Source organism: Lacerta agilis, chromosome 6 (assembly GCF_009819535.1).
Source record: "Lacerta agilis isolate rLacAgi1 chromosome 6, rLacAgi1.pri, whole genome shotgun sequence".
Lineage (NCBI taxonomy): Eukaryota > Metazoa > Chordata > Lepidosauria > Squamata > Lacertidae > Lacerta > Lacerta agilis.
The window spans coordinates 21,988,551-22,009,551 of record NC_046317.1 but is presented as its reverse complement, the minus strand read 5'-3'; the positions used below and the strand labels follow the sequence as shown (position 1 = coordinate 22,009,551).

The 21,001-nt window shown below is 43.0% G+C and overlaps 1 protein-coding gene across 2 annotated transcripts in view; it reads left to right on the top strand.

The window, feature by feature from the left end:
- The window catches only part of DPYD (dihydropyrimidine dehydrogenase), a 495,134-nt gene that overhangs the window by 164,676 nt on the left and 309,457 nt on the right, over positions 1-21,001 (top strand). For both annotated transcript variants that reach the window (XM_033151582.1, XM_033151583.1), the window contains exons 6-8: positions 781-977; positions 4,738-4,819; positions 9,209-9,296. In XM_033151582.1, coding sequence (XP_033007473.1) covers positions 781-977; positions 4,738-4,819; positions 9,209-9,296 — 367 coding nt within the window. The remainder of the gene's footprint in view (positions 1-780; positions 978-4,737; positions 4,820-9,208; positions 9,297-21,001) is intronic.

Genomic DNA, 21,001 nt, shown 5'->3' with positions numbered 1-21,001 from the left:
GCAAGTAAATCTCAGATTCTCTGCAGTTGTCAAGGATGCTTCCCAGCCAAAGGAATGCACTTACAGATAGTTAATTCTTTATTGTCAAAGATAACACTATTGCTTCTACAGCTCTGGATACCTGTGCACACCAATCTAGTGTCTAGGCAGCTATTCCAAGGTCTGTGCTCTATGGAGCAGTTGCAGCAACAGGCGACCATTCCCCTTCCACCAGTTTATGCATCTTCCCCTGACAGGCTGGGCACATGGAGCCAAAGACTGCGCCTGCGTGGCAACTTCCTCTGCTCCTCCCATTTCAATCCCCTTCTGGTTCCAGGGGACAGTGGTGCAGGAGAGGGTGGCATAGCATCTGGCCCTTCACTTGCCTGGCCTGCCTCTTTTTCTTATCCATCTTGTGCTCCACCCTCCATCTCTGAAGCTTCCCCAGTCTCTGATTCCTGGCTGGAACAGTCCCCCACAAATCAGTGATCCCCCTCTCCCGAGTCAGACTCCAGCCCGCTTTCTCCCGGTGCACACTCATCAGTGTCCTGCCAGTCCCTGGCAGCAGCTGTCTGTGATTGGCAGTCATTGGAATACATTCCCTAAGGACAGTTTGCAACTTCAGTGTTCACTGTGCGGTGAACTTACTTACAGTAATACTTAACACTGAGAATTACCCTTTTCATATGTGATGACAAACTCTACGAATGGACATTTTCCAAACAACTTAACTGTTGTGGCTTGAAGAGAGGGGTATTGTCTCCTGTACTCATTAACTACTTTAATGTATTTCCTTTTCAGGTATTCAGAGCAATGAATATTCCTCAGAGTAGAAGTCCATCCTTGCCATCGCCAGAAGAAATGCCGGAAGCCTACCATGCTAAGATAGCTCTTCTTGGAGCAGGGCCTGCAAGCATCAGCTGTGCCACCTTTCTGGCTCGATTGGGCTACTCGAATATCACCATATTTGAAAAGGAAGGCTATGTTGGGGGCTTAAGGTAGATTTAAATTAAATTTGGAATTAAATTAATTATATAAAGTATAATTAAATTTGGAAATAAAGCATTCTGAACACCATGTTTTCATCATTCCACTCCACAACAATTTGAAGTGTAGGGGTGGGGGGACATGGTTTTCTGCAAAATATTCATTCTAAGTATCAAATCCCCTCACCCCCTAAAAAGCCCCAGTTCATCTTTTTATTGTAAACAATATACTTTTATTTATTCAATATGGATAGCATTTGGGGAGGGAATTTGAGGTTCAGTCTTCCACTTCTAACTTTTGTAGCTTTTGCTGAGTAGCAACACTGAAGACAGAATCAGGCCATTCATTTTAATAAATTAATTTCATATGCATTCTTACACCATCATATAGCTATAGATTTCTATCATATAGTCGTACCTTGGATCTTGAACACCTTGGTACTCAGATGTTTTGGCTCCCGAATGCCACAAATCCAGAAGTGAGTGTTCCAGTTTGCGAAAGTTCTTTGGAACCCAAACAACCGATGAGGCTTCTGCGGCTTCTGATTGGCTGCAGGAGCCTCCTGCAGCCAATCAGAAGCCACACTTTGGTTTCTGAACGTTTTGGAAGTCGAATGGACTTCAAGAATGGATTCCATTCGACTTCCAAGGTACGACTAGGCAGTTTATGAAGTTAAAAGCCCCAAGGAAAGGAACAGCATGAACATAAAGCTTAAAAGCATAAAAGTGGCCAATAAATTATTAGGAAGGGGCATAGAATGTTGGGTAGTTGCACAGCAGAGACCCTCTTGCTCTTCTTAGCAATTTCCTCAATAGTTTGATGCCACGTATTCAAGGTAGTAGGTTTAAGCAATCTACACTACATTTTATCATAATGCTGCCTGTGAGGAGATAAAACTTTCAGCCATTTTGTGTTTGGTTTTTGGTTGAAAGACTTGGATTGTTAAACAGTTGCTTGCTTGCTTTAAAGGCTCCCATGCACAGGAGGGTCAAAAGTTTACAGGGAGGTTAAGAGTATAAGAGAATGTTTTGTGCAATGGGCTTGTCGTTCACAGGAGGATCCAAGGTTCATACTAAGAACCTAGCAGTTAAGGAGAATCAGAAGCTTAAAAGGAGAGTAGTCACCTTGTTGATTGTCGAAAGGTTTTGGAGGGGAAGTGAAAATTCAGTATATAAATCAAGCTAGAAACGAGCATTTGTGGAGTCAGAAAGTTGAAGGGCTGGAGTTAAAAGAGACTACAAGAGAGGGAAAAGGACTAAAGCAGATCTGAAATACTACTAGAAAGTTCTAAATAGCATTATTGGCTGCTGCAGAAAGAGGAAACCAGGAGAGAACTATGGAGGGATCCAGGAGCTGAACTGAGGGATACAAACTGACATGTATTGGCTTGGTCTAGAAGAGGGATACCTGGACACAGGTAGCACTGTGGTCTAAAACACTGAACCTCTTGGACTTGCTGATCAGAAGGTCAGCAGTTCGACTCCCCATGACGGGGTGAGCCCCCGTTGCTCTGTCCCAGTTCCTGCCATCCTAGCAGTTCGAAAGCATGCCAGTGCAAGTAGATAAATAGGTACTGCTGTGGAGGGAAGGTAAATGGCATTTCCATGTGCTCTGGTTTCCGTCACAGTGTTCTGTTGCACCAGAAGTGGTTTAGTCATGCTGGCCACATGACCTGGAAAGCTGTCTGTGGACAAACGTCGTCTCCCTCGACCTGAAAGTGAGATGTCGCCTTTGACTGGACTTAACTGTCGCCTTTGACTGGACTTAACTGTCCAGGGGTCCTTTACGTTTTTTACCTGATGTATTCATCTCTGTTTTTGTTTTGGGGGCTTGTGAGTAACTGCTCATGCAGGAAGGGGAATATTTTATTAACACAAATACCTGCAGGTCACACTTTCTGAACACAATGTGATTCCAGGAAATCATTTGTTAGGTGTCAGGGGATTGTCCCAGGCTCAGTGCAGGGTGGTGGAAGGGCTCTCGGGATACTACAGAGAGCCCCAGTCCCACCTGACCAGTAGCACTTCCTCTTCCAGCAGGGGAGACAGCGATGTCTCCAGTAGGGAGGGGGAGGCAGCCCAGGGAACTGAGAGCTGAGGCTCTGGGGATGTTGGAGAGACCCTGCACTCCCCTCACGCAGAGGGAGAGGAGAGGGACACGCCATTTCCATTGCCCCAAATGCATAGAGGGGTGAAACGAAAAGAGGGGAGGTGGGGATTTCGTATACCAAAGCTCTTATGTTGAGATCAGAACCGGAAGGGGCCACTCCTGGATTCTGCAGACGTTTGATACAGACATGAACTTTTAAGCTCTGCACTGTACATAGTATGCACAATAAAACTACTAAAGGAACGGCTGGAGTTTTGCCTGGTTACTCATGAGCAACCTTCCAAGGACCTTACATTAGGTGAGTGTTCCCATAATGAGCCAATGTTCCCCATTATTTCCTATGGGAACATTTCTAATCCATGACCACTCTCCCCACTCCCACTATGGTTTTCCTAAAATGACTGCAGCCAACAAGCAAAAGAGAGACAAAAGAAAAACTTTTATGTTCGATCTCTCCTGATCTTTTGATTATTTGGCTGATCTTTCTCTCGCCCACCCTCATTTTCTCCTTGGTTTCCTTTCGGAAATTGGCTGCCATCAACCAGCAAAGCACAAACAAGGAAGTGGGCAAGTTGTTTAGATATCTGAATCAGCTGTGTGTTTAGTGAGGTTTCTGCATATCTATGTTTGGATAAGTGAAATTTTGCGTAGTGAGGATTTGGAAAACTGGACCTTTATGTCAAACCAAAATAAAATAAAAAATTCCTTCCAGTAGCACCTTAGAGACCAACTAAGTTTGTTCTTGGTATGAGCTTTCGTGTGCATGCACACTTCTTCAGATACACGAAAGCGCATACCAAGAACAAAGTTAGTTGGTCTCTAAGGTGCTACTGGAAGGAATTTTTTATTTTATTTTGTTTTGACTATGGCAGACCAACACGGCTACCTACCTGAAACTGGGACCTTTATGTATTATGGAAACAGGAAAGAAGGTAAAGAGGATAAAGAGCTGCAATCTTGATCCCAGGTTTGGTGAAACTGATGTGCCAGTTACTTCTTAACAAATTAATTGGGGCGCGGGACGGGGGAAGACTAGATAACATTTCCAATCTACCCAGGAGCGTTATGGTAAACTTCTGTCCTTACCCTTTAAATATTGCATTGCTGGGGTCTTTATATTCAAAAAATATACAGCTGTTAGTGACCTGCGTCAGACCCAATCTGAACCTGATCTCTGTGCCAACACGGAGATTTGTGGTTACCCTTTTCTTTTTATGTATTCAATTATAGCAAGTCTTCGTATAACATTTATTATTATTTTTGCTTTAAATAAGCATATTTTGCTTTTAGGTAAAAAGATGAATATAAGTTTCGTTTTTCCTATACAGTATTTACTTCTTATTCTAAGTGGCTTTTTAAAAAAAATAATAATAGCATGCCATATCATTTTTCAGCATGCCTTATCTTTTTACATGGGTTGAAATATTTTCCTTGAGTTTCTACCACAGGTGCCAACATGGGTATCTGCTGTCTGTTCGTTAGATTAGCCATGCTCTTGCAAGTTTTAAGGTGTACTTTCTGCTTTGTGTTTAGCACCTTTAAGTATGCCCTGCCTGTCTCTCTGTGTGCGTGTGTTTAAATGTTTAATATTCCAGGATGCCTTCTCTTTTGTAAAACAGCTGGGAAATGTTTCATCAGCTCTGTTCTATTTGTTCTCTCTAGTACATCTGAAATCCCCCAGTTCCGGCTGCCATATGATGTAGTACATTTTGAAACTGAGCTTATGAAAGACCTCGGAGTGAAGGTAATGAAAAATATAAACTGCTTTGGTATAGCTTGCAGGGAAGAAAAAAAAGGGGGGGGAGCCGAGCTCTACCAAAGATTAACAGCAAAATGTCATGCACATTAGTGAAGAACAATTAAAAGCTACACCAGACAGAGGGAGGAAGATGCTTTCTCTTGCTCAGGGCATTTGTCTGTCTGCTGTCTGAATGCCACTAGTTTGGAAAAGGGCAATCAATAGTTCTCATCTGGCTTGCCTGCATGTGATTAATTGTCTGTAAGAAACAAATACCTAAATTGCTTTAGGGGTTCAGTGTAGCTATTGGAAGGATTTGATTTCTTTAATCACGTCGTGGTGTTGCTGTTTCCACCCCGCCCCCTCTTCCTCCTTTTATGCAAGTTAAATATTAGTTGAAAAACATTAATCCGTGACACTTTCCATTTTCTTACAATGTGTACAGTTATCACCTCGGGAGGAAGACCTGTCTTGCACAATAACTAAGTGGAGCATTAATAATACATTTTTTGGGGGGGGGGGGCTTGCATGATTGTTAAACTTCCTTGAAAAGACTCAGCTATTCGTGTTTTGTGATGTATATTTTTAATTGATTATCATAATGTTGTCCCTGTACGTATGTGATCATTTGCACAGAGCTAATATCATGATAATAAAACTATTAAGCAGCAAAGTATATGCTGGCACACTGTTAAGATGCAATACTTCCAAAGCCTTTCATTTTTCCTGATATTATCATGGCCCTTAATGAGTATGATGGAGAGATCTCTTTCAGTTCTTTGCATATCCACCGCGCAGAACTCTTTCCTTGGCAAAATCAGAGTAATTGCGCTGCTCTCAGATGAAGAATGCAATATTGTCTTGAGCACTGGAAGTTATTTATGCATGTAATTCTTTTTCTAAGAATAATTTGGGCTTTTGAAAGTTACAGGACTAGGCCTAAAGAATACTAAATCCCACCACCCCAAGTGTGTGTGTGTAATCCACATCATTGTATGATAAATGTTTTGTTCCCAGTGAATATAAAGTATCCGTTTGAGGAGGATTGCAACTGTACTTTGGTTATCATTTCATAATTATGAGTTATACCACATCTTTTAAACGAATAGAGGGGGAAAGATGATTTTTAACATTGAATCAACCAAGAATTAAAGGTCTTGGATATATACCTTCGGTTTCCATATTAGCAAAGATCTTCCATTCACTTCAATGTTATGGACGACTCAACACGCGCAGTGTGTGTATGTGCTTGTAGTGCTGTCTACAACTTGGATGGGAATAAAGCTTTTCTTTATTTTTAACCTGCTTCTTTAAATATTTTTTTCACAAATGCAAACCAGGTAGAAAGACACTGAGTCACTGGCAGGAGTATCTATCCTTCTGGTTGGAGGTCCAGGGTCTTCTTAGAATTTCAGTATGCAATAGTGACAATACATGTCAAATAATCAAATCAAATAATAATAATAATAATAATAATAATAATAATAATAATAATAATAATAATAATATACTATTTTTACCCCACCCATCTGGCTGGGTTTCCCCAGCCACTCTGGGCGGCTTCCAACAGAACATTAAAATACAATAATCTATTAAACATTAAAAGCCTCCCTAAACAGGACTGCCTTCATATGTCTTCTAAAAGTCTGGTAGTTGTTTTTCTCTTTGATATCTGGTGGGAGGGCGTTCCACAGGGTGGGTGCCACTACTGAGAAGGCCCTGTGCCTGGTTCCCTGCAACGTGGCTTCTCGTAGTGAGGTAACCGGCCGAAGGCCCTCGGCACTGGACCTCAGTGTCCGGGCAGAATGATGGGGGTGGAGACGCTCCTTCAGGTATACTGGACCGAGGCTGTTTAGGGCTTTAAAGCACCAACACTTTGAATTGTGCTCAGAAACGTACTGGGAGCCAATGTAGATCAAGACCGGTGTTACGTGGTCTCAGCAGCCACTCCCAGTCACCAGTCTAGCTGCCGCATTCTGGATTAGTTGTAGTTTCCGGGTCACCTTCAAAGGTAACTCCACAGAGCGCATTGCAGTAATCCAAGCGAGAGATAACTAGAGCATGCATCACTCCGGCGAGACAGTCCGTGGGCAGGTAGGGTCAGTGGCGTAGCGAGGGCGGGGCGCCCCGTGTTCTAGCTTGGGGAGGGTGACACTCTGAGCCACCACCACCCCCGCGGTTGTGACTCCCAAGCCGCCGCCCGGCACCCCTTTTTCGTCCCTTCCGTGTGGTGGCTGCTCACATGGAAGGGTTGCTGGGCGGCGGCTTGGGAGTCCGGGTGGACTGACACCCAAGCCGCTACCTGGCCACCCCCCCCCCGTGAGTGCGACTCCCATGCCACTGCCCGGCAGGCCTTCCACGCAAGCAGCCGCCACATTGAAGGGGTGCCGGGCGGCGACTTGGGAGTCTGGGCAGACTGTGCATGTCCGCAGCAGCCCGCAGGACTGCGCAGTCCGCCCGGGCTGCGCTCTGTAGCGCATGCACCATGACGCATATGCTACGGAGGGAGGCGCCGCCAAGTGGCTCGGTATGCCTCTGGGTATGCCTGCGTTCCAGATGGAGCTGGTAGACAGCTGTCCTGGATACAGAATTATCCTGCACCTCCTTGGTCAGCTGTGAGTCCAAAATGACTCACAGGCTGTGCACCTGGTCTTTTAGGGGCACAGTTACCCCATTCAGGACCAGGGAGCCCTCCACACCATTTCCTAAGAATATAACAAGAGCTCTATGTGACCAGGCTAAAGGCCTGTCATTTAGTTCAGCATCTTGTTTTCTACCATGCCCAAATAGATACTCAGAAATAGTCCACAAGCAGGACATGAGGGCACTATCCTCTCCTGCTGCCTCTGTCCCTAGAAGTGCCATATAGTCCTCATGAACAGTAGCTGTTAGCCATCTCCTCCACCGGTTTGTCTAAGTCACTTTTAAAGCCATCAAAATTAGTGGCCATCTTGTGATAGGAAATTCCTTATCTTATCCATGCATTCCATTCTATTACAGATGCTTCCTTCTAAATCCTAAAGCCCTCCTCAGTGCTGAACTATCTTTATGCCCTTTCTCACCATGTTCCAGCAAGCAACTTCAAACACTGCTTAAGAGAACCATGACAGTAATGGACACTAACAAGTGGAGCAAGTTGCATGTAGTTTAGAAATGCGTAAGCAGAAGAGGAAGCAGTATAAGGGCAGGGGGTGAAGCAAAGTTCAGCAAGACCTCATGCTCTGATTATTAGCGGTCCTTTTATTGTTGAGACTAAGTGATAGCATGATAAAGTACTACATTAAAAAAAATCGCAATAGTAAGGTTGGTACCAGGGCAGCTTTTGTAAGGATGTCATAAATGGGGCACAGCAGTCTTGATGCTGCTTGCCTAACCACAGATGGCAGTTGCACCTGAAGGAGTGCCTTCAAAGTTACCTCAGTACTTAGGCCAGTTGTTACAGGAGCAAAGGTGTCTGATGAAGGCTGAGGAGAAGAACTGGGGCAGGCCACCATTTATTCCCTCCTGGGAGTGGGCCCAAGTGGCTCCCGATATGTTTCTGAGCACAATTCAAAGTGTTGGTGCTGGTGTTTAAAGCCCTAAAAGGCCTCAGCCCAGTATACCTGAAGGAGCGTCTCCACCCCCATTGTTCAGCCCAGAGACTGAGGTCCAGCTCCGAGGGCCTTCTAGCAGTTCCCTCACTACAAGAAGTGAAGCTACAGGGAACCAGACAGAGGGCCTTCTCGGTAGTGGCGCCCGCCCTGTGGAACGCCCTCCAATCAGATGTCAAGGAAATAAACAACTATCTGCCTTTTGGAAGACATCTGAAGGCAGCCCTGTTTAGGGAAGTTTTCAATGCTTGATGTTTTATTTTTGTTTTTAATATTCTATTGGGAGCTGCCCAGAGTGGCTGGGGAAACCCAGCAGATGGGCGGGGTATAAATAATAATAGATGATGATGATGATGCCTATTGGCCAGTTGGGGCCACCCCCCCAGGGAACACCTGCCCGAAACCTGCTGGCATTGGCCAGTTTCTGGCAGCTGGGTGATCCAGCCCTGCCAATTTTCAGATAACTGGCGTGGCCCACAGCTTGGCCGCTACACTGCCCACCATAGAAAGTGAGCAGGTTTCTTCACAGACCACGGAGGTAAGCACCAGCACTTTGAACTGCATTTAGAAGTGCGCATAAAGAACCAGCAAAGGTATTTAATCAGTTTCTGCTATAAGTTCACAGTCTTGGCTCAGATATAAGTCTAGGGTCAACAACATTTAAAAAAAAAATCCTTGGGCCTTTAGTGGAATTTTATATTTTTCTTAAAATGATTGATTGAATGACCGGGACGAAGCTTCTGAATGTCTTGAGCTTAAAAGTGACTGATAAAGTGATGATGAGCTTCCTAATATTATCTTTCAGATAATTTGCGGCGGAGGGCTTTCGGCAGAAGGATTGACGCTCGCTGCCTTGAAGGAAGATGATTACAAAGCAATCTTTATTGGAATTGGTAGGGATTCATCATTCTTCCTCTGTACTGTACTTGGTTTTACTGGAAGTATTGTATGTATGATTAATGCTGTAATAAACGGGCCGTGTTCCTGTGTCTCAGCAAGAGACCTTTAAACACTAACCTCACGAAGTGGTAGCGTTAGCATGTGAGGAGCTTTCGCCACCCTCTAACTAGTTTTAATGCGACCTTCTCTGGTACCGACCACTTTCCCCAATATATAATTATGCCTATTACCTACATGAAATATTTCTCTGGGGCTGTGGAAGTATGAAACGGTGTTGGCTTTGGCAATGGGCTGCTGTGTTATATTAGGGACAGAGTTAATAAAACCTGAATCAATATGTTCTAGTACAATTATCACATTCCTAAGGAGCACTTTATTTAATAGATGTCACTAATTTAGTCAAGATCTCAATATGATCATTAAGTAACAAAATCCTTAGGGGACTTATTTATGCTAAATTAATGTCAGCAGATTGCAGGATCAACATTATCTTTTTAAAAAAAAAAAAAAAAAAAACAACAACACACACACACACAAGGAACATATTGCTTTTTTTGGTAGCCCTTCCCTTAATGTTTACTATGGTAAGCAGGTAGGTACGGTAGTAGTATACATAATTTAAAAACTACAATAATTGTAATTTTAAGGGCTGTCCACTATTATTTTTGTGTGGTCTGTTCTGCCTGCCCATGTGCTTTTCAAGCTTCCGGTTCAAGACTTTAGCGCTGTCTGCAGATAGAGGAAGCAGAGATTAAGCATTTGGTAAACAAGTTAGTTGGATTCAATAGAATAAATGTGACTTGGCAGCATTTTTTAAAGGGTATAATCGAATTATTACACTTGCACCCATGTTAAAGCTTTTGATCTAGTGCAGGCATTAGCAAACTCTGCCCCCCCCAGATGTTTTGGGACTACAACTCCCATCATCCCTGACCACTGGTCCTGTTAGCTAGGGATGATTGGAGTTGTAGTCCCAAAACATCTGGAGGGCTGAGTTTGCCTATGCCTGGTCTAGTGAATATCTCTGCTTGTGGAAGACTCCTTCGGGTAGTGAGACTCCTTCGGGTAGTGATAAAGTGGGATATCAAATCCAAACTCCTCTTCTTCTTCTTCTTAACCCGTGGTACCACTGTATTGTACTTATGCATGCAGATCTCAGGTATTATCTGAAAGAGGCATTTCCTCTGCACAGGAATAACTCTTCTATGGCGATGCTAGCTATAACACTTGTATGCATCATCGAAAAACAAAGTACCCTGTCTTGGCCTATATGCAAGTTCTATGCAAATTTGTTGAATTGGTTAATCAATTGGAACTCATAGCATTAGTCAGCAAAGATTTTGATTGAGTGACAGCCCTAGCTGGAAGCAATTCCCCTCTGTGCAAAAGATATAATACATCCTGGGGATACGTCATGTCCTGCATTGTATCCCCTGCATCTTGTTCCTCTCCTGCAAATTCCATGCACCTGTCATTAAGACAAGGTAGAAGGAATCTCCCAAAACCATCTTGACAAAAGCATCATTAATTGACTACCTAGAAAGAGAGAGTAGGGCTGTTTTGACGTTAATGACTCACATGTCTATGCACATTGAGATTTGATGATGATGATGATTTTATTATTTATACCCTACCCATCTGGCTTGGTTTCCCCTTTTGGAATCATCCTCAGGTTCATTCACTTACAATCTTCACCATACATAGAAAGCAACGCCCAGATCAAGAGATCTGTGGTTATCTTACATGTGGTTATATTATTATTATTATTATTATTATTATTATTATTATTATTATTATTATTAGAATTTATATACTGTCCTGAGACCCCTGGGCATCACAGAATAAAATCAAGTTATAAAACCACAAAATACACAATAAAAACAAAAACAACAACCCAGTAGCCCCACCACCACCACACACACAAAAAACACATTTTAACAGGGCATAGGATGTAAATCAGAACCACCAAAGTCCTGGTTAAAAAGGAATGTTTTTGCCTGGTGACTAAAGGCGTATAATGAAGGCTCAGGGCGAACTTCCCTGGGGAGAGCATTCCACAGACAGGGAGCCACTGCAGAGAAGGCCCCTTCTTGTGTTGCCACCCTCCGAACCTCTCGAGGAAGAGGCACATGAAGAAGGGCCTCAGATGATGATTTCAGGGTCCGGGTAGGTTCATACGAAAAGAGGCAGTCCTTGAGGTATTGCGGTCCTGAGATGGTTAAGGCTTTATAGGTCAAAACCAAAACATGCAGTGAGCAGATTGAGGAAGGAGTAGGAAAGAAGCATAAATATGTTGAAGTTCCTCTGATCTTAGTAGATGTTGAGGTATACGGGCAACATCACAGACACACACGTTTTCTATACTCCAAAATTGCTTCTTTTCCTTGAAGATGGCCTAGATGTCAACCTTAGGAACAATAAGTGCTATTGGAAATTAAGGGCAATAAACAATAACCTCTCTGGTTATGTTTTTCATTTTCTTAAAAATATATATTTAGCATTCTTCACCAAGACCTCTCCCCCCCCCTTTTTCCCTTTTTGCTGTATTGATATGCTGCAAAAAAAATTTCCCGGCATTTAAACAATGGCTTTCCAAGTGGAATGCATGTTTATCTGCTAAAAGAATGTGAATGTACAACCAAATCCCTCCCCAGCATACGCTCAGCAAATTGAGTATGCACAGCCAAGAGTGGTATGAGACTTAATGCTCTTTATTGATCTAGACGTTGCCTAAGTGAACATAATAAGAAACAAGTTGCCCAACTGTTCTTTTTTCCTTGTTATTGATTACAAGAGTGGTAATTCTTAGTACAGCAACAACTGTTGTTCTCCATCTGGGTATTCAGTATAATAAGCTTTCCAGGTTTGTTCTCTCATGTGATTATACTACAGGCCATTGTGATTTATATAATCCTAAATCCTCTCATTGTTTGAGACCTTCCACGCGTAGGAATTTCCATGGGGTCATATTTCTTGATAATTGTACACGAGGCAACATGCCAGGTTACCGTCCCTCTTGATTTAATCCATCTGACAAACCATGTACCCTTCATTCTTCATCCCACCCTTTGCTCAGGGAGGGAGGGGGGGGGAAATCCCAGAAGTTAGGTGGGAATACATAAAAAGCTTTGGTTGTCTCTATAACCGAGAGCTAGGCTAAACTATCAGCAATCTTTCCTCTGTTCTGAGATTGCTTGGCTAGGCACAGTTGGGATTTTGTGAGGAGTACAGACAAGAAATAATGTCTGCGAGGGGAAAAGTGAAATCAAGAGCTCCTTTCCTTTTGACCTACTGTGTTAATACTGATCTCATAGTGGAATGTACATAGGAAGCTGCCTTATGCTCTGTCAAACCATTGAACCCACCTCTCCTATTATTGTCTCCTCTGACTGACAGCAACTCTCCGGAGATTCAGGAAGAAGTCCTTTCCCCCCAGCTCCACAACCCGAATTTTGTACATGCAAAACAGGTGGTTTGTCTCTGAGCTATAGCTGTTCTCACTCACGTTGGCTTTATGATGAATCCATTCCATGATCATAGCATGCATTCAAGGCTGCCTTGAGTAGCTGCCATTCTTTTACATTTGCAAAGCAGCAGTTGTTTTCACTAGTGAAAATGGGGTGACTGTGGTGAGAATAATGGATTGAACTGATGAATTTCCCAGTTTGAATTTCCCCGGCATCAATTCCTGTCCCCCCTCCCCCAATAGTTGGCATTAATGGGGACTTCTGTCCAATTAGGTATGAAAGTGCATGGTGGACAGGTTCCTGCAGCAACAAAATATACTTATCCAATTATTCTAAAAAATAAAATAAAAATCCAAACAAACCAAAGGTTTGAGACCAGAATTAAGGTGACTCAACCTCCAAAAAGTCAGGAAATAGGAAACAAAGATTGGTGCTTTAACAGTTGCATTTAAGTGAGCGGTTGTGTTGTTGTGCTATGCTATAAATGTTTCTTGCTTCCAACTTCTGTTCTGTGCAACTCCACTTTTGCATGGTCTCAAATCCACATGGGGAGGATGGAATGCCTGTGGCCAGCAAGCTTGTTGTCCTAGTCCTTTGTTGCATTATGAAACATGTGAGCTTTATTGCTAGAGGAATCCTATTGTGAGTTTGTCTATGCCTGTTTGTTGCTTACTCCAGTTGCTGCCAGTGTGATTGGTACAACCACTACGCATGTGTTTCCCAGTACTAGTGTGATTGATGGTGGTGCTGGTAATGAAAAGTATCACAGCAAGTTTTGAAGACAGCCCACCAGTTTCACAGAGTTGAAAGGCAACAAGAAAGGGTGTTTCTTGGCAGCGTAGAGGTGGTGAATTGTACCGATTTTGAGGAGCAATGTGTAGCTTAGTTCCAGTGCATTTGCAGAGCACTTGCCTCTTCCCCTATTCCATATATCTTGGCACTGGAAGGATGCAATTTGAAGCAAAGAATTGGCGTACTGCAAGAAGATGCTTAAACCTGAATTCTTTCCAACTGCAGTGCCATACAGCCCAGCCTAATGTACCCCACCAAACCTTTCAGGTTCCAAACCATAGAATCATAGAATCCTAGAGTTGGAAGAGACCACAAGGGCCATCCAGTCCAACCCCCTGCCAAGCAGGAAACACCATCAACGCATTCCTGACAGATGGCTGTCAAGCCTCTGCTTAAAGACCTCCAAAGAAGGAGACTCCACCACACTCCTTGGTAGCAAATTCCACTGCTGAACAGCTCTCACTGTCAGGAAGTTCTTACTAATGTTTAGGTGGAATCTTCTTTCTTGTAGTTTGAATCCATTGCCCCGTGTCCACTTCTCTGGAGCAGCAGAAAACAACCTTTCACCCTCCTCTATATGACATCCTTTTATATATTTGAACATGGCTATCATATCACCCCTTAACCTTCTCTTCTCCAGGCTAAACATACCCAGCTCCCTAAGTCGTTCCTCATAAGGCATTGTTTCCAGGCCTTTGACCATTTTGGTTGCCCTCTTCTGGACACGTTCCAGCTTGTCAGTATCCTTCTTGAACTGTGGTGCCCAGAACTGGACACAGTATTCCAGGTGAGGTCTGACCAGAGCAGAATATAGTGGTACTATTACTTCCCTTGATCTAGACACTATACTCCTATTGATGCAGCCCAGAATTGCATTGGCTTTTTTAGCTGCTGCATCACACTGTTGACTCATGTCAAGTTTGTGGTCTACCAAGACTCCTAGATCCTTTTCACATGTACTGCTCTTCATTTCTTTTGCCCAAGTGTAGTACTTTACATTTCTCCTTGTTAAAATTCATCTTGCCCAGTTGTCTAATCTGTTAAGGTCATTTTGAAGTGTGATCCTGTCCTCTGGGGTATTAGCCACCCCTCCCAATTTGGTGTCATCTGCAAACTTGATCAGGATGCCAACCCCAGATGTCTTGCAGTATAGCTGCTGGTTGAAACACAGCAGCACATAAATGCCCCCTTCAGTGCCGATCGTGTTGCAGTTCCAGATCCTGAATAAGAGACTTGGGATAATCCTGACATTCCTTCTTACTGAAGTGCCTCACTAAAAGCCTGTCCTAGAGTAGGCCAGCATAAGGGTGGCCAGTGGTGCTAGAAGGATTCTTTTCAAAACAAAAATCCCCCTTGGGCTGAGAATGAGCTTGCAGATGCAATAAGGGAAATGCCAGGGTTATGACATGTGAGCTGCAAGCGATTTTGTCTTGTATGTACCACTACCATGGTAAATAAGAATTCTGGAAGTTTGGAAGCAGGGAAAGAAGTGAGTGCATGATTTTCATCATTGTAGTGCATGTGAGGGATGTGTGTGTGAGGAGTGAGAGAGAGATGGGCAATATATGCAGTCTATGTATTCTATATATGTGTGCTTGTGTAAGGGAGTTTGTGGGATACCCACAAACACCCCCTTTTGCTTTGAACACACTTGCTACTAGTGCACCCTTGTGCAAATTAATTGAAACAAAGCATGTTTTCTATCTTACTCGTAATCCTGTACTCAAAACAAACTCAAAAAGTCAGTTGATCATTATGGTGTCGGAAGCCTGCAGTCAATAGAAGGAATGATGCACTTGCCACAATATATTGAGGTTCTATGAAAGAGAGTTATTCCAGAGCTGGAAAAGGGGCATCTTGATGGTACTGGGATATTGCAGCAGGACCTAGCCCCCTGTCACACATCGAAAGTGGTGAAGAAATTCATGACAGAGCAGCAAATACAGGTACTTGATTGGCCAGGGAATTCCCCAGACGTAAATCCCATTGGGAATTTGTGGGCTATATGCAAAAGTTGTCTCTGTGCTGTAGACTGTTGTACTATGGAGAAGCTCATTCAGGCGCTGATTGAAGTGTGGTACAGGGATCCGAAAATCAACAGTGACTGTTCGAAACCAGTACACTCCATGCCAAACCGTGTTCAAATGCTGCCTAAAAATAGCGGAGGTCATATCCGTTACTAATGTACGTATGTGTGAGTTTTGTTTGTGTATATGTGAGTTTTGTACAATAAACTACATTGTTTGATTCAATTAATTTGCACAAGGGTATGTGTGGCCATTGGATGATTGGTCTACAGTGAATGCAGCCCTTAGGTCACTACTGATGTAAAGGATATGTTAAGATGACCAGAGAGTTTGCTCTAGGGTAATTTTCATGCCCTTGGACATGAAATTAGTTGACCACAGAGTGCTGGAAATTGACAATGTGTGGAAATTTAACTGCTTCTGAGTGGGTGGATAAGCCTGGTCTTCTCTTCCCAATGGTTTTCATTTATCTTTCCCCTGCCTTCTCCCTCTCTCATTCCAGTTGGGCCCTGTCCTCAAATCTGCAGCTGCTTTCTTTCAATACCATGCATCGGGTTGCGTTTTTTCTCATATTCCTTCATTGGTTACACTGGAGAGTGAAAATAGAGGTGATGGTTGTGTTGGTTGTTGATGTCACCATGGTCCAGGCAAATGAGATCCTAAACACAGGGAGCTGATGTTTCTACCGGCTGGAGATCACAGCTGCTTTTACCTTTTGCAAACTTGTTTTGCATTGTGTTGGGAGTGTTTCAGTTGTCAGAAGGTCAGAATTCCCACCAACCCTCATCTCATATAATGGGTATTGCTCTATGTGGCGAGACATTCACATCCAATAGTGTGTCGTGGGCAGTGCTTTTTCTCTCTCTAGAAAAACAGATGCTGGTACTCACCATGAAGTTGGTGTAGTAACTGTCACACTTTTTAACCAAGAGAGAGAGAGGTGACGGTACTCACCATGATACTGTTGCATTAAGTGCCACACTTTTTAATAATACCCCCTGAAAAAAGCACTGCTAGTAGGAACCTTTATCCATTCCACTATTAAGAATTGAACAAAATCCTCAATTGTTTGCTGCTTGTAGTGGCTTTCTGTGCAGATAAAGCCACTACAGGAAATTTTTGTAGCTGTCACCAGGTAACAACCATACAATGTGCACTGGCACTACCTGCTTTAAAGGAATCACCTGCTTTTAATCTTTGTTAGCCTAAAAGCTTCTGTTATGATTAATTGTACCTAATCGGTGTTTTTAAACAAACAAATTCTGGAACCTTAAATATATGGCTTGGAGACCCTGAATTTCAAAATGACATTTGTAGACATTCACTCTTAGCTACATGTGTCTTGTGTGTAATTGCCATCACTTTCATTATCAGTTATTAAAGGAAAATGCCACAAACTTTAGAAATTAATCAATAAGGTAGGGGTATGTAGCTCCTTCATTTCTATAATTAATTTTGAATTCCAGTTGGTTTTCCTTCCTTCCCTCCCTCCCTCCCTCCTTCCTTCCTTCCTTCCTTCCTTCATTCTTCAGACACAGAAGGACCATTGTGCTGCCTAAAGCCCAGTGTATGTTTCAAAATGATTGATTGTGGGAGACATTGGCATTGAACTACATTGGGATGATTTCCTTTACTCAAAAGCAGAAATATTTTCCTATTTTTTAAACACACCCACCCACCCCACTAATTGGCCAATAAAACTTCCCAGAAACTTTTATTCTGCTTAAACATCAAAGCTTTCCCTTGAGCATTTCTAGATTGACCAGGACTCTCCCTTAATTGTTCAGCTTTGCAAGGAAGTGAGATACTGATGGGGGCAGGCCATTCTGAGCTGTACCACCACAGCTATGTATCTCTTTTACAGAAGACCACAGGCCAGCTTTGCAGCTGATTGCAGACACAATACTTGTATCCATAACAACAGCAACAACTAGATGGGCATTTCATGGAGTTCCTGGCTGCTCACATTTTTTTTTTAATGGCTTTGCAGTTGTTTTCATGAATAATCTTCTTTTGTGGGTCACCATAAGCCATATCCATGTGCTACTCATGTGTAGGGCATAAGTGGGTAGAGAGTATGTATGTTTTTCTACACATTTTTCACTCGGGGGAACTGCACCTCAAAATGGAAGTTGAAATTTCAAAGGATACCTGTGTTTCAGTTCCCATATTGCTTCCGCAAGTGCAACTCAGGTTACATTTGCATTAAAATATGGACCAAATGGCTCTCCCGTCTTTATGCAAAACAAAGGTAACTATGGGTGTTAACACTTCAGAATTAATCTATGTCAATCAGAGTAGGAAGAAATTAATACCGTTGATTTAAATTCGGTTACCTGAAGGTCTGAGGAGCGCAATGAGGTAGCAGTTCCTCTTGGGATAATGCAGTCAAAACGTTGACTCCGCAAAGAGACTGCTAACTCGTTCCATTTCTCTTGTTCTGTAGAACTTGCACAACTGCAACTATTCCGTGCTAGCGGTTTTTATCGCTGCCGTTTTCCTCTTGCGCTTGACTATTGCAAAAGGCCACCAAAGAGGAAGCATGGAGCAGAGCTGGAAAAGGGCTAAGGGCAATAAAAGGAAGCTAGGCTGATGAATATTCAAAGTGAGTTTCAGGAGCTCCTTTTGCCTAGAGAAGTGCTGGAATCCTCATTGCTCGAGTCATTCACAGCTTAAGTCTTTGTAGAAACACAGTAGAGGAATGGTTACATTTGCAGGGGGTGAATGCAGTTATCGGGCAGCTTTTTGCAACTCTAAATTGTGAGATGCTTTCATGGGGGGTTTGGCTGCCTTTGTCGGGTGCATTATTTCTTCCCTCTGTATATAGCTGTGATGTTGCTATAGCACCTGTTACTCCTTTCTTAGCTGCCTAGAGGTCTTGCGTGCCAGTGAATCCTATTGTGTCCTGGGTAGCCCTTTTTAAATGAATGCACAGACAACATTCTCCCCCTTCCCTCCTGCTCAAATGCTATATAATTTTCCGTAGCTGAAGGTTACAGAACTATATCGGAAAGAGCAAATCAAACCATTCATGGAAAGATCCTCTCTGTAATTGCATTTGTTCAGTGCTAATTAACATACGATTGGAAACAATAGTGTCATCAGATAATCTCATTGATCGTTACCAAATTGGGCAGCAAAAGAGAAATTAAAAGTCTGAGCATTGGTGCACTTTATTTTATTTTTTTATGTCGCAAGATTGATTTATTCCCTTATCCCTAAAAAGTAAGTAATCACCTAGTGCCAATTATTATCTTCTGATTAACTATGCAGTGCCACCTGGTGTGCAGATGGGAAGAATATTACATATCAAGGGCTCTGTTCACACCCACCCACATGCATTAAAAACCTATGTGACAAAAAGTGAACAGATGTTCATTTTGCTTGTGATGCAGAAAGAAATTATGCCTCTTGCTCCTGATTAATAAACTAAATTTGGAAGATATTTTCTGCATATGGACTTTTTCCCCCTTTTCTTTTTTGACCAGAGGCCAGCACAAGTATTTTAGGAATACGTATACACACATAATTTCTCATGCCAATTTTGTCTCATTATTACTGTACATTCCAGCCTCCACCATCCCTTCTAAACCTCCCTACTGAGTTTCTCACCTCCCATAAGGAGAGTGGGAGGGCAGGATCATCTGAAGCATTTTTCACATCTTCTCTGCCCAATATGGCTACATTTTCTGTTAAATAAATAAATAAATAAGACTGAGAAAGATAGAGGAAACGATGGCTACATTCTGCAGGAGGCACTATTTGAGATTCTCCAGGAAGAGAGAGATGTCTGAGCAGTAATACGAGGAGCATGCAGAATGGGGGCCACTGTGTGTCTGTGCTCTTTTCGCTGCAATCTTGTTTTATTTTCCTGCCAAACTGATTATTCAGTAGATTGCACTAAAGCATTTTTCTTTTAAAGCAACAACAAAGCTTTTGTTTGGGCAGCATTTTAAGAAGAAGAAGAAGAAGAGTTTGGATTTGATATCCCGCTTTATCACTACCCGAAGGAGTCTCAAAGCAGCTAACATTCTCCTTTCCCTTCCTCCCCCACAACAAACACTCTGTGAGGTGAGTGGGGCTGAGGGACTTCAAAGAAGTGTGACCAGCCCAAGGTCACCCAGCAGCTGCATGAGGAGGAGCGGAGACGCGAACCCGGTCCCCCAGATTACGAGTCTACCGTAATCTTATGGCTGTGTAATGGGGGTGGGGAGCACAGTGATTCCTTTATTATGCTACTGTATATCTAAATGTTACAGCCACTTGCCATCATGAGCATTCTCAAAATCTGACTTGGGTCTAGCAAGCTGATCCCTAAGCTACTCCACCCACTTGGTCCCCAAGCCAAAAGGCCCAAACAGGCCCACTCCAAATGTATTGATTTTTCTAATCAAATCAAATCAAACTTTATTCACGTAGCCAACAGGCCAGATAAAACAGATAAAAATACTGGAGAAAGACCAGTCAGGTACACAAATATATAAATATACTGATAAATCATATGAAACCCCCAGGCTAAAAGGCCGTTCAAGTGGTGGCCTCGTTCGAGTTGTCTGTCAAATTGTGGCCCTTAGTCTCATTGCCCTCTCAATGAATCTGGCAACCTTCTCTGTTGTCTGGATGTTCTGGTCCGCTAACAAATAAAACATTGCGGCCGCTGATGAGCGACCTGGGATGGAAAGTAGGAGGGGAGTAATGATCTCGCTCCTCAGGTCTTTGTACAGGGGGCAGGTCAGAAGAACATGTGACGCTGTCTCCAAGTTTCCATCTCCACACGGGCAGAGTCGATTCTCCCTGGGGAGTTTCTGATATCGGCCTTCGAGCACGGCAGAGGGTAGTACGTCCAATCTTGCCAACGTAAAAGCACGTCTATACTTTGGGATATTTAAATTATGCAGATAAGATGCCGGGGCATCGAAGTGCGAGGGGGGCAGGTGGGCAAACCATGCACAAAATTGCTGTATGTATTGCTGCAAAGAGAGTTTCTACTTTGGGCTCTTAATGTGTCATGGAGTTCAGTTCATTTGACCCGGTACAGCTTAGGATGCTCTACCACTGAGCAACAGTTTCTTGCTTCCAGACAATTTTATTTTAATGTTGTGCTACCTTATTTCATATGAGCCGTGATGAAATACAAAATTTAAATAATGGCTCCTGAAATGCATGCTCATTTCCCCCCTTCATTTTACCTCCCCCCTGAGGCAAGGTAGTGAGCTAAGCTTCTTAGATTCTGAAACTCTACTGGAAATAAAAATGTGGGAGGAGATGCAGCAAAATATCTTGATGTCTGGTGCCAATTACTGGCGGGTGTTTTTCATGCTAAGGAATAAAAGGTTCCAAGCAATTTTCCCATGTAAAAATGTATTTTTATAAATACAATCAATTCCCCCCCCATAAGTTCTTCTTATTGCC